This window comes from Heloderma suspectum, chromosome 6, assembly GCF_057233095.1.
Source record: "Heloderma suspectum isolate Gila_16-S chromosome 6, 16-S_ref, whole genome shotgun sequence".
NCBI lineage: Eukaryota > Metazoa > Chordata > Lepidosauria > Squamata > Helodermatidae > Heloderma > Heloderma suspectum.
Window position 1 is genome coordinate 49,666,613 of NC_139463.1, and position 16,499 is coordinate 49,683,111.

Here is a 16,499-nt window from a genome sequence, read left to right on the forward strand (position 1 = left end):
CCAGATCTGGAAAAGACGAGACAACAAAGAAGAGACTAACCAGGAAGGGGCTTGAAAGGTGGAAGTGGGAGCCACTTCAGGATACAGAGGGCAGGATGCTGCGGTCACCCATCCCCTCTGCTGGAAGCAGGGAACTCCAATCATGGGTCATTTGCGGCTCTTCAGTCCAGTGGGCCTGTAGCCTCCTGCTGTTGGTTTTGTCCTTTATGCAGCCCAGTTGGGTAAATGCAGACTACTTGCCGCCCCTTGAGTCTTGCCTGTGCTCACTTGGAGAAGAACTTACAAGATGGCAGGGCACCCATGTCTTTTCTAGACTTTTCTGGGCATTGCTGACCACCACCTGGTGAAGAAGTCAATTCAACCAATCTCCTTGGTGTGAGAGATGTCATGCTGTTGTGATCTTTTCCCACGTGTTTTGTTGGACACTTTGAGCTCCATGTCTGCATTAAATGTGTGCGCTTGGTTTTTTAAGATGGTCTGTCATTCTTAAAACAGCAGCAACCCTTTTGCTGGCCACAGGGCAGGCATTCCACACATAAGTGACTACTTGATGAGCTCCACCTAATTTGGATGCAGTTTTGCTAAGAGCGAAACTCACATGAGCCTGCCAACTATGGCGTCCCACCTCAGAAATCATTCTGAAGAAGTGACTCAAGAACTGTGTTGCTAACTAGAGAGGTTTGAAATGAAGATGCTTGAAAACTCATTTGATCACCCCCCCAAGTGATATCCACGCAGGTGTGGGGCAACCTCCCTCCCTGCTCATGTCTTGCTTCCATGGCATCTTTCCCGCCCTTTGCACTCGTGGGTGGCCTTTGAATTTTCCTTATTTCCCAAAGCTGTGCCCTTCAGCTTAGGATTGGGACTGTGGGGTGCAGGGAGGAGGGGTTGGCTCCCCTTCCTCCTCCCTCTTTCACTTTTCCTCCTGAGCCAGACCCCACCCCACCCTGAAGGCGCCATTTTGACAGACAGCAGCTTGGGAGTGTCTTTAGTTGGAAAATGATGGGGCGTGGGGAGGCGCAATGCCTGCACAGATGCAGTTTCTAAAACCAGACAAGCCCAGGAGAGAAGATAATGTGACAAAGGTGTCCTGGCCTTTGTTTCCTTCTGTTAGTTTTTTGTGACGTCACATTCCATGAGCACGAAGTATGTGTTGGCTCATGCAAGGAAATGACTCTGCACAACACAATTTGGGGGTTAACTTTAATAGCTGAGGATGTGAGCACCTCTCATCCCTTAGACCAGCCTGCACCACGCTGGAGCCCTCCAGCTGTTTTTTACTACAACTCCCAGTAGTCCTGATGTTGACCAAGCTGGCTGGGGCTGATGGCCATTGAGGTTCAAAGCATCTGGAGGGCCCCAGGCTGGGGGAGGCTGCCTCAGGTCTTGCACTCATCCCCAACAGTCAGCAGGAAGAGTCCCAGCAACCGGTGAAGGAGTAGCAGGACTGCGACCCTTTAGCCAAAGGCAGCCAGATCCTTATTGTTTGGCTACAGCCACACATGAGCCTGGCAGTGGTGCACAGCCTAGGAGATAATGGAGAGGAGAAGTTAGATCCCAGCCCCGGAGGGTGGCGCGTGCCCCCCGAAGACCAACGATGGCATGTGGAGGCAGGGTTAGTGCCTGGAGGGTCTCTGCTGCTTTGGGGCCAAAGGGCCTTGGCTTAACAGTCAAACAAACAGTGAGAGGAACGGGTTCCATGTGCTCCCAAGGGCTGATCCTGTTTCTCCCCATTGCCGCTCCAACCCATCCTCTTGCACCATTTCCAGACAGGGTAAGGAGCACGGCTACCATGGCACCAGCCGACTTGAGGCTTCTCACCTTGCACTGCTCAGCAGCTCTCAGGCTAGAGCACCAGTAAGTGGGGCCCTGGGCGCAGGCTGTGGCTTCTGGGAAAGGCTTCTCCTCTGTCATGCAGGCACCCAGTTCCTGTTAAAAAGAGCAGGGAGGCATAAACAGCAGGAAGAGCAGCCAGTGCTGATGCCCTTGACTTCCTTTTGTGGACGCCGTTCAGATAGGAAGTCTGCAGCCTCCTGCACCAGATTCTCACAATACCTAGAGGTATATCAATCTGGAGCCTCCATGACAAAGGGGTAGGAACTCTGAGATGGTTAAAATAGCTCCCCCCTGCCCCCCGCAGTTCCAGCAGCCTCCATTCAGCTGGTCCTCTTCCCCTCTGGCACAGACTGCTTTACAATTCATCTGGGGGGGTTGTATCAGACAACTTTCCATATATGAATTTGGTTCTGTCCATCACCTTCCAGAAAGTGGTAACAAATCTGGTTAGTGTAGGAGTAAACAAGGTGGGCTGCACCAAGGCAACTGAAGGAGTAAGTTCCAGATACCTTCCGCACTGGCTTGAGTCACGTACAACAGTCTCTCGACAGTTTTACCCAGGGGAAGTTCCTCATGGTGTGCATGCGCGTGTCTGGCCAATTGCCCTTCTCACCAGTAGCTGAGTCAACTTTCTGCATTTCGAAAAGTTATGGCTGCATTCCAAACTCACCATCCTGTGCCTCTCAACAATAAGAAACCAGGACCTGTAGATAGTGGGAGGAAGTTCGAGGCTGTGATGTGTCAAGAACAATCCCTTCATACCTGGCACGTAGTCTGGGCATTCCAAGGCTTTGTGAGCAACATGAACAACTTTGGCTGGTGCTGGCTGATGAAGCTTTTGCACTGCAAAGGGGTAGGGAGAGATTATGTAAGCATCACCTGCCAGATCCCTGGGACTGAGCATCGCAAATGGCCGCCCTGGCCCCCTGTGGGGCCGTGGCCACCAGCACATCAGAGGTGTTTGTGAAGTAGCCGGCACAAATCTATTTGTGCTCATTGGCAGGGGTTGGTGGTACAAGTGGAAAGTGAGAGCGATCCCTCCCCCTACAGGTACTTTCTGTTTAGGGAAGGGAATCTGACATTGCTGCTGCTGTGTCTGCTTTGACAAATAGCCAGCGGCACAGCAAAAAAGCCTGAGTGCCACTGTAACGCTTGCTGCAATATTGGGTGGCAGACATTCATCTGCCTCGTCACTAGCAGCCTCTTGGGTGTTAGCGGTGTACCGTCCCAAAGACAGCCAGTAGTGCCTCTGGTTAAATACATGCTAGGGACCTCTCTGTAAGGTATGTATAGCCTTGGATGGCGGTTTCCCAATCCATCCCACCTTCCACTATACACAGAAAGCACCACCACCTTCCCATATATTGTGTAATGTACTTGGGGGCAGTTCCCAAGAAAGTGTTGGGAAAGCTGTGAATCCGCCCTTTTCCCCTTGCTGCCTCTTCTGCTTGGGACTGCCTCCCAGAATAAGGTGCAGAGCCACCTCTCTTGCTGCCTGCACATCCCTCCTTAAAACCCACCTTGAGCCCAACTCCTTCCCCTCCACATCCTACTGTAAGCCTATGCCCATGGTCTGTTTGGAGTCGTCAGAGCAGAGCCCTCAATGTATTGGCTCCTGCTCTGTGGGACTCCCTGCCTGTTGATGTCAGGGAGGCACTGTTTTGTTTTCTGCACCTGCTGAAAACATTTTTATTTAAAGAAGTCTTCCCTGACTGACCAGCCATAGTTTTATTGGCATAATTTGGTTTCAAATATTTTAATCCTGTATTTTGATTTTTTTGTCCACTGCTAAGGAATCTTGTTAGCTGTGGAGTGGTATAAAAGTCCTGTAAACAATACGTATGTATATCTGAAACAATGCATATTCTTCCCCCCTTTGCTGTTTGCCCTCTTGTCAATGTATAGATTGTATGCTCATTGAGACAGGGAACTCTAAAGCATGATGCACGTTAATAATTTTATGAAGGCATCCTGTTGGTGCTTGACGGGCCGTGAGGAAAACCAAGCTCCCTTTTCTTGCTGCCCCTTAGCAGTGGCACGGACGTGATGCCTTCTTGGAGCTCTTCCCTCCCTCTGTGGAGAACACTGAGGACTTGGAGCTGCATGGCCCCCTGGTCCCCCTCCCCCTCCTCCTGCCCCACCCCTTCCAAAGTCCATCAGGCCATGCTTGGACAGCTGCACATAGTTAACTTCGATGAAAGGCCGATGTCACTAAGACTGCAGCGCCCGCTCTTCCCCCGGGCCTTGGGCACTTGCCTCTTGCCAGTCCAGAAAGGTGCTGGTGCAGGCTGTGAGCAAGGCAGCCTCCACTTCAGCCTTGGTGCTGTTTGCCTTGAGAGCTGCCTTCCCTTGGCTGGTGATCGCGAGGCAGGTCTGGCAACCCGGGGCTGGGACAGGGAACAGAGCCGGAGGGATCTCTGCATGGGAGAAGAAGCACAAGGCTCTGGTCAGGGCAGTGGGTGAGGCACACGCAGCCCAGCACCCCCGGGGCTGGGGGGGGGGCACACGCCACACTCGCCTGTCTGCGGTGCAGTGTGAAACTTCACAGCTCCCTGCCCCAGGCAACCTTTCCCCTCCCAGCTTCCCCTGGCTGGGCTGCAGCCTAAGCAGCCAACCTGTTACAGCTGTTTGGAACCTCAGCTCCTTTGAGCCACTCTTTGCTGTCCCAGCTGATAGGGAGATGAGAATCACACTGCAAGGCTGGCTGGCTGGGAAGGGACCTCTCCTGTGGTGGGGAGGAGCTGCTGCCCTGCGGCTGCTCCTCTGCCCCAGCAGAGGAATTTGTTCCAAGGACGTGGGGATGAAGGAACTTTTGGAGTTCCCTACCAGTTGCAGCCCCATGACTCCCTCGGAGGAGGACGTGGGTGGGAAGCATGTCCTGTGGTTGTTGGAGTGCAGTAAACTACTGCCTCCTCCCTCTAGACTAGCTGATCCCAGTAGGGCTCAACCACAGGAGTTGGGGAGGAGGGTTCCTTGCAGGTACCCAAAGGAAACGGAGGAAATGTGGACACGTATGGAGCGCCAATCAAGACTTGCGCGTTGCCTTCCTGCACTGGAAATGCAAGTGTACAGTGCCATGTCAGACCCTGGGTCTGCCCACCCCAAGGCTTACACAGGACATTCAGCTCTGGAGCAGGCCAGCCCCTTCAGGCCCTGCTGCCTGGGCCCACCACCACAGCCTCCACGGAGTGCTTGTGGTGGCTGCCACCACTGCTCAATGTCTGCACGGGAGCTGCCGACAGGAGAAGCGTGGCATGTCTTGGGGAGGTTCCCTTGGCCAGGCATGGCCCATGCCCGGCTCAGGAACAGCGTGGGAAGCGCTCTCCGGGGTCAGGCTCTACCTGGGCCACAGTTCTCAGCAGCACACATGAGCATCATCCCACAGATCAGGCGTGGCCCCAGTTTGCCCACAATCATGTCCACGATGATCACGGTGTATTTCTCCATCAGACACTGGCACATTCCAGCGATGGCTCCAGGCATAACACGGCAGAGCTGGGCAATGGCTTTGCCAATAGCAGCCTAGGAGAGAGCAGGCAGGAGTGGGGGCATCACAGGCCTGCCTGATATCCACAGCCAGTCAAGATCTCGTGGCTGAAAGTGACTTGGGTGCTGAATCCCGAGCACCGCAGTTCTGCAGAAGCGGCCGAGCGCACGCAAGCTTTTCTTCACTGCATCTATTTGCTGCAGCCATAAGAAGCGCTCCTCTGGATCAGACTACAGGCCCATCCTGTCCTGCATCTGGTTTCCTACCGTGGCCAGCCAGGTGCCTGCAGGAAGCCCCCAGGCAGGGCATGCGGGGGAGTCTTCCCTGGTGACGGGCATGCAGCCTCTCCACCTGCGTATCGCCATCGTGACTAGGACCTCGTGGTAGATCCCCCCGCACTCCGCCACACATTTGTCTAATCCCCTCGCTAACTCAGCCGAAGCCGACGGCCATTGCCCCCCATTGTGGCAGCAGATTCTATAGGCTCAAGATGCGCCATGGGCCAGGTCCTTCCTTTTGTGTGTCCGGAATGTCCTGCAGATCAGTTCCGTAGGATGACCCTCCGCTAGGAGAGAAGAGGAAGACACTCCTCTCCCCACACCATGCCAGTTCAGGCTATGCTGCCATAAGAGAGCATGAGAGGAAGTGTGCTGTCCTGCACACTCCTCCGGTGCCCCAGTTTCAGAGAACCATAGAGGTTTAGACCTCGGAGGCCTTCCACGCCAACCCCTGGCACCATGGAGGATGGTGCAGTGCAGGAGCCAATGCAGGAGGCGGCTGCAGCATCCCTGACAGATGGCTGCCCAGCCTCTGCTCCATGTGCCTCTGGAAGAAAAGCATCTGGGTCTCACATGAGTTCTGTTCCCTGTGGGCAAAGGACAAAGCCCTCGCTTGAGTGCTCACCCCGCCCCAAGCCCCTGGACGGTCTATTCTGCCCCTCCCGCAGTTAGAAGCTCCTCAACTGTCGCTAGGTATTGCACTCACCTTCACAAGCGTAATGCTGCAGGGGTAGAAAGTGGGGTGTTTTTCTTTTTAAAGAAAGCTTAAGACAAGTCTTGGGATGCTGAATTCTGCGCCAGATTGCAGACACCGACTTATGCAGGAGCTGAAGCAGTGGAACAGACACTGTACCTTGGGGATGGCGGATTCAATCTTGCCCACAAAGGTCCTACAGAGCCAACACATGGGCAGTGGGAATGGCAGATCCTCCCTGGGGCTAACCTAGGAAAAGCAAGAGCAAGGGGCGTGGAGCAAGGAGCATCTCGTTGCCCGAGAAATCAGTCCTAAAAGCCACATGAGGGCAGGCCTCTTCTGGGGAGGGGTGGTGCCCCACAAAGGTTCTGAGCCACCACCACTGTATGTATGTATTGTGTATGTATGTATGTATGATTTATATGCTGCCTTTCAGGATGCAAATCCTACCAAAGTGGCTTACAAGTAACAGAGAAAGAATGACATCACAATACACAATATTAAGAATGTTTAAAATAAATAGCTAAATAAACCATCAGGACCCTTCCCAGAGGGCATTTGGTGGAAGATGGCCCTGGGGGCAGGAAAAGTCCACCTGGAGCAGGAGTCTGGTGTCATTCTCCCCTCCCTCCCTCCCTCCCTCGGAATAGCTCACACAGGGCAGCTGATGGTTGATGGCCCGGGGGTGGGAGGGTCTGGCAGGAGCCACTCTGAGGCCTGCTCTGCCTGCCCCCCTCCCGCTCTTGACCCCTCCTCTGCTCCCCACACTCGCCTGCCTCCCTCTTCTTGCGAGGCAGGGGCATTGCTCCCCTGCAGCTGTTCCTGTGCAGCTGGTGCGTATCAGGCAGGAAAAGTCCTTGGAATCATCTTCTGCAGGAAAAGCTGCCTGCCTGCCTGGACCCTAGACTGCTGCCTCAGGGCCTGTGTGACCACAGACGCCTTTGCCCTAGTGGAGCAGATGTCGAGAGGGAGCCCTTACCTGGCTGTGGCTGGGGGGCAGGATGGGAGCCTGGCCCTGCAGGCGCTGGAGGAGCTGCTCCGCCTTGGGGAGCAGCACGGCGAAGATGTTCTTGCTTCCCAGCGGGTCCGACTGGCAGAGGCCCAGCTTGGCACAGACCGTGTCAGGAGTCTGAAAGGCAGGAAGGCCCAAGAAATGAACCGCCACTGGCAGCCCTACCCTGAGGCCAGGGGAGGCAGTCATAGACCTGGCCCCTGGGGCGCAGACCCCAGGGAAGTTCTCCTGCACAAGCCCCACTGAAAGGGATGGCTGCTGGGCAAGAGGGTTGATGCACTGGAGATCCTCTGGGTGGGATGGGCCAGATGTGTCTGCTGGCTGCTCTGCTGCCCTCCATGGAGACCCCAACCCCACCCCTCATCTGGCCTGGAGAAAGAGCAGCCTCCCGCTGCCTCTGCCTCGTTTGCTCAAGGGTGGGGGAATGGGGCCTGGCTGGGCCATCCGCTCCTGCGGGGACTTACCAGCTGCCCTTCTAGGCTGGTGATGAAGAGGGCATAGTAGGTATCCACCAGCGTCTGGCACTGTGGCACCAGCGTCTGCACTGGCAAGGCGGTGCATTCCTGCTCCAAGTACTTCTGGATGGATGTCTGCACAGGAATGTCACCATGAAGCAGGGAGGCCGGGCAGGGCAGGGGCTGCTTCCCAGCCCACTCTCCCAGTCTCTGCCTCTCCAGCAGGGGCTATTCACACAGCAGGCCTTATGGGATGTCAGTCTGATCGCAACATCTGCCTATATCATCTAAAAACCTTTTGTCTTCATGGCTATAGTTTTATTCATAATACATATATGCAGATCTCACTGATTAATTAATTAAAACTCATGCAACTAATCCAGTAATATCTTGTAAACAGAGTATTAGTGAGGGCTGATCAATAGTTATTTTACTGTAGTTTTAAAGGTTGATAGGTTTTGTTGAACCTTGTGTAAGCCACTGTGGAAGGGTGTTTTTTTATTATTTGAAGTGCAGGGTATCAATTAAGTAAATAATGTAAGCTAATAAGATCTTGAGATTGTATTACCGAGACCAGGGTGAGGGAACTGGGAGGGGTTACTCTCTTCCAGCTGTGCCCTCCTGGGTCCTCAGTGCAGCACCAACACTGACTCGAGCGTTGGGGAGAGGGGTTGCCGTGGTCTACAGGAATTCAATCTCCCTCTTTAGGCTTCCTGCCCATTCGAGTGCAGATCTTGAGTGTCTGTACCTTGTGTTGGGTACCCAGGACAGAGTAGGGATTCTGCTGGTGTACCGCCCACCCCACTGCCCATCAGACTCCCTGCCTGAGCTGACAGAGGCGGTCTCAGACTTGGTGTTGAGGACCCCCAGGATGATGGTCCTGGGGGATCTCAACTTCCATACCAAGGCTGCTGTATCTGGGGCAGCTCAGGACTTCATGGCCGCCATGACAACCATGGGGCAGTCCCAACACGTCATCGGCCCAACACATGTAAAAGGACACACGCTTGATCTGGTTTTCTCAACTGGGCAGGAGGATGGTGATCTGAAAGTGGGGGAATTAACATCTGTCCCCTTGTCATAGCTGGATCACTTCCTACTGAGGTTTAGACTCTTAGCAGCCTTTCCCCTCTGCAAGGGTGGGGGACCTATTAAAATGGTCCGCCCCTGGAGGCCAATGGATTCCAGATGGCTCTGTGGGATTTTCCTGCTGGCATGGCTGGTGCTCCTCTTGAAGCCCAGGTCACTCTGTGGAATGCAGAGATAACTCGGGCAGTTGACATGATTACACCCAAGCGCCCTTTCCCAGTGAGCAGGGCCCAGCCAGCAACTTGAGATACACCTGAGTTGAGGGCAATGAAGTGAGAGGGGAGACGGCTAGAACGCAAGTGGAAGAAAACTCATGCGGAGTCTGACCGAACACAGGTTAGAGCTCATTATCGAGCCTACTCTGTGGCGGTGAGGGTGGCAAAGAGACAGTTCTTTTCAACCAGCATTGCATCTTCTCAGTGTCATCCAGCACAGCTTTTCCAAGTGGTTCACGGCCTGCTATGTCCTGGGCCAGGAACAGAGACTGTGGAACCCTCGGCAGCACACCGTGATGAGTTCGCACGGCACTTTGAAGATAAAGTCGCTCAGATTCGTCAAGAATTGGACACCACCATTAATGCAGTTCCATTGGTAGAGGCGTCCAGAGCACCGTCTGGTCCAGTTTTACTGGATAAGTTTCAGTTATTGAGGCCTGAGGATGCGGACAAGGTGCTTGGCCAAGTCCGGTCGACCACCTGTGTGCTCCACCCTTACCCTTCATGGCTTATCACGTCAAACAGGGAGGGGATGTCTGGCTGGGTCCAGGAGGTTGTAAATTCCTCCTTAAAGAGGGAGTGGTGCCAGCCTCTTTAAAAGAGGCGGTAATCAAACCACTCCTGAAAAAGACTAACCTGGACCCGGAGGACATTAACAACTATAGGCCGGTGGCCAACATCCCCTTCCTGGGCAAAGTGCTTGGCAGGGGGGGGGGGGGGGTTTGCAGGAAAACTCCAGGCACTCTCGAATGAAATGGATTATCTAGATCCATTTCAATCGGGCTTCAGGCCTGGTTTTGGAATGGAAACTGCTTTGGTCGCCCTGTGGGATGACCTCTGCCGGGAGAGGGACAGGGGAAATGCGACCCCGTTGAGTCCCCTGGACCTCTCAGTGGCTTTCGATACCATCGACCATGGTATCCTTCTGGATAGGTTGTCTGGGTTGGGAGTTGGAGGCACTGCACTGCAGTGGTTCCACTCCTACTTGGATGGCCGATTTCAGAAGGTGGTGCTGGGGGATTATTGCTCTGTGCCTTGGCAATTGTGCCACGGGGTTCCACAGGGCTCCATTTTATCTCCCATGCTGTTTAACATCTATATGAAACTGCTGGGGGAGGTTATCCGGAGGTGTGGGCTGTGCAGTTCTACCTGACTTTCTCATCAAACCCAGGTGAGGCAGTGGCTGTTCTGAATCAGTGCCTGGGCACGGTAATGGTCTGGATGAGGGCCAATAAACTGAAACTCAATCCAGACAAGACGGAGGTACTGTTAGTGGGTGGTTCGTCTGCCCAGCTAGGTGATATGCAGCCTGTTCTGGAGGGGGTTGCGCCCCCCCTAAAGGATCAGGTTCGTAGTTTGGGGGTGCTCTTGGTCCCAGACCTGTCCCTTGAGGCACAGGTGGACTCAGTGGCACAGAGCACTTTTTATCAGCTTAGGCTGCTATACCAACTATGCCCTTATCTGGACAGGGATAGCCTAGCAACATTACCCACGCTCTGATAAACTCTTGTCTGGATTACTGCAATGCGTTATACGTGGGGCTGCCTTTGAAAATGGTCCAGAAATGTGAGCTAGTCCAAAATAGGTCAGCAAGATTGTGAACAGGGACTGGCCAATGAGATCACATTATGCCAGTACTTTTGCAGCTGCACTGGCTGCCAGTCCATTTCCAGGCTGGATTCAAAGTTCTGGTATTAACATTCAGAGCCCTTAATGGCTTGCGGCCAGGTTATCTGAAGGATCGCCTCCTCCCATATGTGCCTACCCAGACCCTAAGATTCGGTTCTTAGCAGTCTTTCTCCATGAGCCCCTGCCAAAGGAAGTGAGGGGGGTAGCTACCGGGAAGAGGGCCTTTTCTGCTGTGGCACCCTGGCTGTGGAATGAACTCCCTAGTTTCCTCTGGCACCTACGTTGTACTCCCTCTGGAACCTTTTTATTCTCCCAGTATTTTAGCACTGTAGCTTCTAGTCTTTTAGCTTTGGTGTTTTAAATCTGTATTTTAAATCTCTGCATTGCTACTGGGTTTTATTCTGGTTGTACTATTATATTGTGGTTTCAAGCTTTTATATTTTATATGGTTTTATGCTGCACTTTGGGGTTTTAATTTTTATGAACTGCCCAGAGTGCCTTGGCTATTGGGTGGTATAGAAATGAAATGAATTTTTAAAAAGTGCAATAAAAAAGCCAAATTCTGGAATTAGAATCATTATACATAGGGGAGGTATATTGCATATGTTCCTGTCAGATTTGAAGGGAATGGTGTTTGCACACTTCCCTTTCTTTCCTTCCTTCCTGGTTAGGGAACTGGCCAGGTAGTTTGGAACCCACAGAACGTTTTCTAGATGGGCAGCTTGCAGAGGGGGAGGGGTGAGGCCACTGTGGACTGGTTAGGAGCCTGGCATGCCTATTAGGACATCCTGCCAACTCAACTCTGGACACCCCCTCCCCAGTTTGGTAGGAACTGTACATTCTCTGTGTACTAGAAACACTGAATTACAGGGCAGTGGCATCCACCTTTGTCTTTGACTGTAGCCAAGGGGACCAATGGTGGTCAGGCTCTGCCTAACAGATTGGGGACCAATCCCCCCTCCCTCCTGCTAATCTACCTCACTGAGAGAGCATGGGATGGACTGTTCATGCATGCTTCCACCTTCCCACAGCCAGGAACAAGCTGCTTTTCTTTGCCACATGACAAAAGAACCGCCTGTCCTCTGACCACTGGGAGAGTTGAGAGGAGCAGGAGAGGCAGCCTCCCACACAGACATGCCTCCAGATGGCGCATGGCAGGCTTGGTTCTGCCCGCTGCACTGTCTGGAGCAGGCAGGTCCTCTGCTGCTGCCTCATCCTGCTCCTCTTTCTCCCCGCCCAGGCTGTCTGTTCGGCTGCCTTAATCACCTTAAAGGTCGACTCCTTGGCCATGCGAATGAGGATGGTGACAAGTTGTTTGCAGTCTGCACAGGTGTCCTCCTGGAAGAAAAGATAAGTTGGTCCATCAAACTCAAATGCCGTTGCCAGAGCAGAGGCCCAGGCTGCCTCTCAACAGCCATCCCACGCCCCACCCTGGTGGGCAGGGAGCAGGGCCAGTCCAGCTGCAGCTTTTCCCAATGCTGCCACACCACGCCTCTCCTCTTCCCCTGCACTTAGCCATAATGACCACTTAACCGTGGCATCCTGGGGGAGCGGGAGCACGGCAGATACCCACCGTGGTGGCACGGCCCCATCCAGCCTGCATGCAGTGTTCCAGGGCACCACAGCGGATGGCTGTCATGAGGTTATTGCACCAGTACGCAGCACCCTTGGTGCATTCATTCTGAGTAGAGATCTTTCTGGCCAGGGCTGGAAAGGGAAGGAGAAGACCAGGACCCAGTCAGTGGCACTACAAAATGGACAGAACGTGCCCTTGAAGGCTCATGCATTGCCCAGCGCCTCGGACATAGGCCAGAGCAGCCAGCAGGGCACAACACCCTCCTCTGTCCTCCACATTTTTAGCCCGCCCTTTTTCCAAAGAGCACAGGGCAACTCCCCACCCCCCACGGCTGAGAGAGGGTGACTGGCCCATGGCCGCCCAGTGAGCTGAATACCTGAGTGGGGACTGAGCCCGGGATCTCCCCATCCTGGGCTGGTCCTGCATTCTCACCACTATGCTACAATAGCTCTGAGTATAATCCTTCCAACAGCCCAGTGAGAGATTCTCCCCCCGGCCCCTGCAGATGGGGGCAAAGAGGCTAAAAGACATCCATGACCAGCCCTCCTCGCAAGGTCAGGCTTTAAGGACATCAGCGGAGAACTTGCTATGTAGAAATGTCTGCAACCCTGACACCAGGCCTTTGTCTACATGTATTTTAGTGTCTGTGAATTGTTCAGCTCAGAAATGTATGCACTGAATTAGAACAGCTGTTTTTAAGATCAGAAGGTTTTACCTATGAGCACCTTTCCAAAGTAAATAAATGCCCTATGTGATAGATTTACAGATGAGTTTATGAAGGCTATAAGAAAGTCAAGTATCATGGAAAAATGAAAACAAATGGGCTAAATGAATTAGATTAATTTTATTCTTCCTTTTCATGAAACCAGGTTAGGGTGTGTGTTTCGCAGGGGTGGAGTGTGGAGGACTACCGCTTCGGGGGAGGGGGGGACCAGCCACCCTCGACTGGCAAAATGCATCGTAACTATTCTGTTCTTATTCATATTGTGCTATCAGGGCACATGGAGCTTTAGAGAATATAAGAGGGCAGCTCCCTGCCCCAAGCAGCTTACAATCTAAAAATTGATGCAGAGGGAAAAAGCAGAGGCAGGGGTAGTAAACAGGGAAGCAATAGGTGGTTGTTCAGTTGCATGTTCTCAGGCTAAGTTATGAGCTTACTCTAGAGACCAACCCCACTTCAGGATTTGGGGGGAGTCTGATTTGGGGTGATTTCCGGGTAGGATATTAATGGGGAGATGTTGTTGTTGCTGTTCAGTCGCTAAGTCGTGTCCGACTCTTTGTGACCCCTGGACCAGAGCACGCCAGGCCTTCCTGTCCTGCGCTCTCTCCCGGAGCATGCTCAAGTTCATTAATGGGGGGAAACATTAATATGAATCAGAGGATTGGGCGGGTAATGATTTTGGGGAAGGGGAAAATGGATTTTGGATGAGAGAGAAAAGGGTGTGGCCTCACCCCCCTGCTGTATGCAGACCCTCACAGATTACCCCCGAAGGAACGGGGCCCTCAACAGAAAAAGCCCCCCCCCCCCACGCAGCAGGGCACGGGAACCGAAGGGCTGCGCCAAAGCCTCGAGGGAAAGGTGGGTTTTGAAGGAAGCCGGAGGGGCGGCAGCCTGGCGGTGTTCTGGGCGGGAGGCCCTTCCAGCCCGGCGGGCAGCAAGCGGGGCGCGGGAGGGCGGCTCCTCTGCGGCAGCTGCGGCCGCGGCCCTTCGGCTGGGGCGAGGCCACGGGCAGGGATCCGTCGAGACCGGCACGGCCAAGCTGGCCGAAGCGGGCGCCGGCCTTCCGCGGGGCCCCGCGTGCGCCCAGCAGTGGGAGCTGGGCGGCCGAGTGCAGGGCAGAGGCGAGGCGCCGCGGAGAGGACGGCAGGCGGGGCGGGGCATGTCGCCGCAGTCCAGCCGAGCGACGGCCAGCCGCGTCCCCCGGAAAGCGTGCCCCGCTCCGCGCGACGCAGCTGCCCGTCGCGGGCTGGAGCCGGCGCCCCCCGCCGCACGGGGAAAGTCACAAGCGGGGCTGCCGACACACGCTGCGGGCGCGGCCCAGCTGCAGCGGAACGGAAAGGCCTCGGCGGGCGCGGCCCCTTCGAGGGCGAAGCCGCCCTCGCGCAGCTGGCGGCGCCAGGCCGGCACGAGCAGCCCCGCTCTGGCCTCGCGTGGGGAGACTGACCCCGCGCCCGGCCTTCATCTCGGCCGAGCCCGCCCGCCCGCCCGGCTGTGCCCAGCTCCGCAAAGGCGCGGGAGGAGGGCCCCGCGCTCGCCCTCGCACAGGCGCCTCGCGCACCCGCGAAGAGCAGCCCGCGGGAGGCTCCGTGCAGAGGGCAGCGCGGCGCCTCGCCCTTCCCGGGAGCGGGGATGGCCCGCCCGGCGAGGGCGCCCCGCGGCCTCTGCTGCTCCTGGCGCCGGCGTCGGGGAACTGCTGGCGCGCCGCTGCGTTACTGGCGGCAACCACAAGACAGGGGCAGGCGGAGGCAGCGCGGCGGGAACGCAGGGCAGCGTGCGGGGAAGGGGCGCCCGGGCATGCGGCGCTGCCCGTCAGGGGCGCAGCTGCATGTGGGACTCAGGGCAGGTGCGGGGGGGGGGCTACCGCTGCAACTGCATTCGTAACAGCAGCATGGAGGCCTTGAGAACCCTCCAGCTCCGTCTGGTCTTCATCCCGCGCGGCACTTCACGAGGCCAAGAGCCTCTCCACCGTGACAGGCAGCTGAGCCGCTTGAAGAAACGGGGGGTGGTTCACGCACTCCGCTTCCCTCGCCCGCCTCCCATCTTTGCAAACCACCCCGAGGGCCTTGGCTATGGGGCTGTGAATGACACTGACACTGAGGAGGAGGGAGCATCAGGGCACCATTCAGAAGACTGGGAACGTTCCCAGTCGTGTTTGCTCAGGCTGGTCCAGTATTTGGAGGACAGGCAAGAGTGGCCCTGTACGCCAGCAGAGTCCCCCCTCTTGGCCCCAGCTGGAGAAGGCAGCAGCACTGTGCCCACCAACTGCCTGCCCAGACCCCTCTCGGAGCCAAGGGGCTGCAGCAGGCACCCCCAGACTGGCCTTTTCCTGTTGCATTCTATCATCCATTCCACTTTTACCCCACCCGCTCTCTGAGGAGCACAGGGCAGCACCATTGCCTCTTCCCCTCCTTTTCTTCTCTCGACAGCCCTGTGAGGTAGGTTATTCCGAGATGGCGACTGGCTCAGGCTCACCCAGTGGTCTTTGTGGCTGAGTGGGGATTTGAACTCAGGCCTCTCCAACATGTAGCAATTGCACCATGCTGGCTCTCTAGTGTTTCCAAGGCCAGATGGAAGCAGGCTTGACTCTTCACAGTGGGCGTCCTGGGGGTTGTCAGGGAGCAGGTTGAGCCCCTCCTCAGTGGCACCCCCGAGGTTGCCATTCACTCCTGTGGCAAAAGTGGCAATGCACAAACCCTCCCTCCCACCCCCCACTCATTGTAATCCTAGGCGTGTGGCTAGTCTGACATGGGAGCAGCCTCCCTGCAGGTCTCTTTGGATCAGGACAGATGGGTGGCATCACTCCCCTCCTCTCTAGTCAGGCTTGTTGCCCTCTCCTCTGGCTGGCTGGTTATGGCCTGGGCCTCCATTTCCTGCCCTAAAAGCTCCAGAGCAACAAAGAAGCTGAGATTTCATGACCAGACGCAGACCTGGAATTTAGGATCATTGGATGTTCAGCGATGACCAGGTAAGGAGTGAGGGGCAGTGAGTGGAGACCCAAGCAGGGGGGGACAAGGGGGGAAACAGCCAAGGACCCCGGTCTTCACCTCGCCTGCATGGCCAAGGCCCCAAGCCACATTCCATTGGGACCAGGCCCTGGAGCGCAGGGAGCCAGCTCACTTCATTCCCCCCCCCACACACACACACACACCATGCCCGGAGCTTACCTGGGCCCCCACAGAGCAGGCTGAGCAGAAGCAGGTGCCACATGGTCAGATGTTGATGTGCAAAGACCTTGGCCAGTGCCCCTTTTATAGTGCTGCAGACGAGGGAGAGGCTTGCCTGGGACAGGCGCCTGCAGCGGGCCGGCCAAACACAGTGGCCTCCGAGCTCCCGCCCAATCAGAAGCCACCTACTCCTGGCCTCTTCAGTTTTGCTGGCATTCCAGCTGGGCTGCCAGGTTTGGGGAGGCCAGGGGCTTTCAGGGAGCAGCGTGGTGCGTGTGGCAACAGCCCGACCTGTGGCGTGGCATGACGGTGCAGTTCTGACTTGGCTGGGGCCCAGTCCCGA

The 16,499-nt window shown here is 55.5% G+C and overlaps 2 protein-coding genes across 3 annotated transcripts in view; one reads left to right on the forward strand and one right to left on the reverse strand.

Annotated features, from left to right (window-relative positions):
- Positions 1-469, forward strand: part of USP39 (ubiquitin specific peptidase 39) — a 25,320-nt gene extending 24,851 nt beyond the window's left edge. The window contains exon 13 of the mRNA XM_084807134.1: positions 5-469. Coding sequence (XP_084663260.1) covers positions 5-55 — 51 coding nt within the window. The 3' untranslated portion in view covers positions 56-469. The remainder of the gene's footprint in view (positions 1-4) is intronic.
- On the reverse strand, positions 463-16,217 carry SFTPB (surfactant protein B). Of its 2 annotated transcripts, none has more exons than XM_084807138.1 (11): positions 16,157-16,217; positions 12,269-12,402; positions 11,962-12,033; positions 7,772-7,897; positions 7,275-7,424; positions 6,455-6,544; positions 5,178-5,358; positions 4,093-4,253; positions 2,599-2,679; positions 1,822-1,929; positions 463-1,526 (listed from the first exon to the last, which is right to left on the reverse strand). In XM_084807138.1, the coding sequence occupies exons 1-11, from the start codon at positions 16,197-16,199 to the stop codon at positions 1,491-1,493; spliced, it is 1,182 nt and encodes a 393-aa protein (XP_084663264.1). In that variant the 5' UTR covers positions 16,200-16,217; the 3' UTR covers positions 463-1,490. The 2 variants fall into 2 exon arrangements, 1 of the variants encoding a protein (XP_084663264.1); XR_014784030.1 differs by having other exon boundaries at positions 1,192-1,526; positions 2,346-2,679.
- Positions 16,218-16,499: the final 282 nt, after the last annotated feature.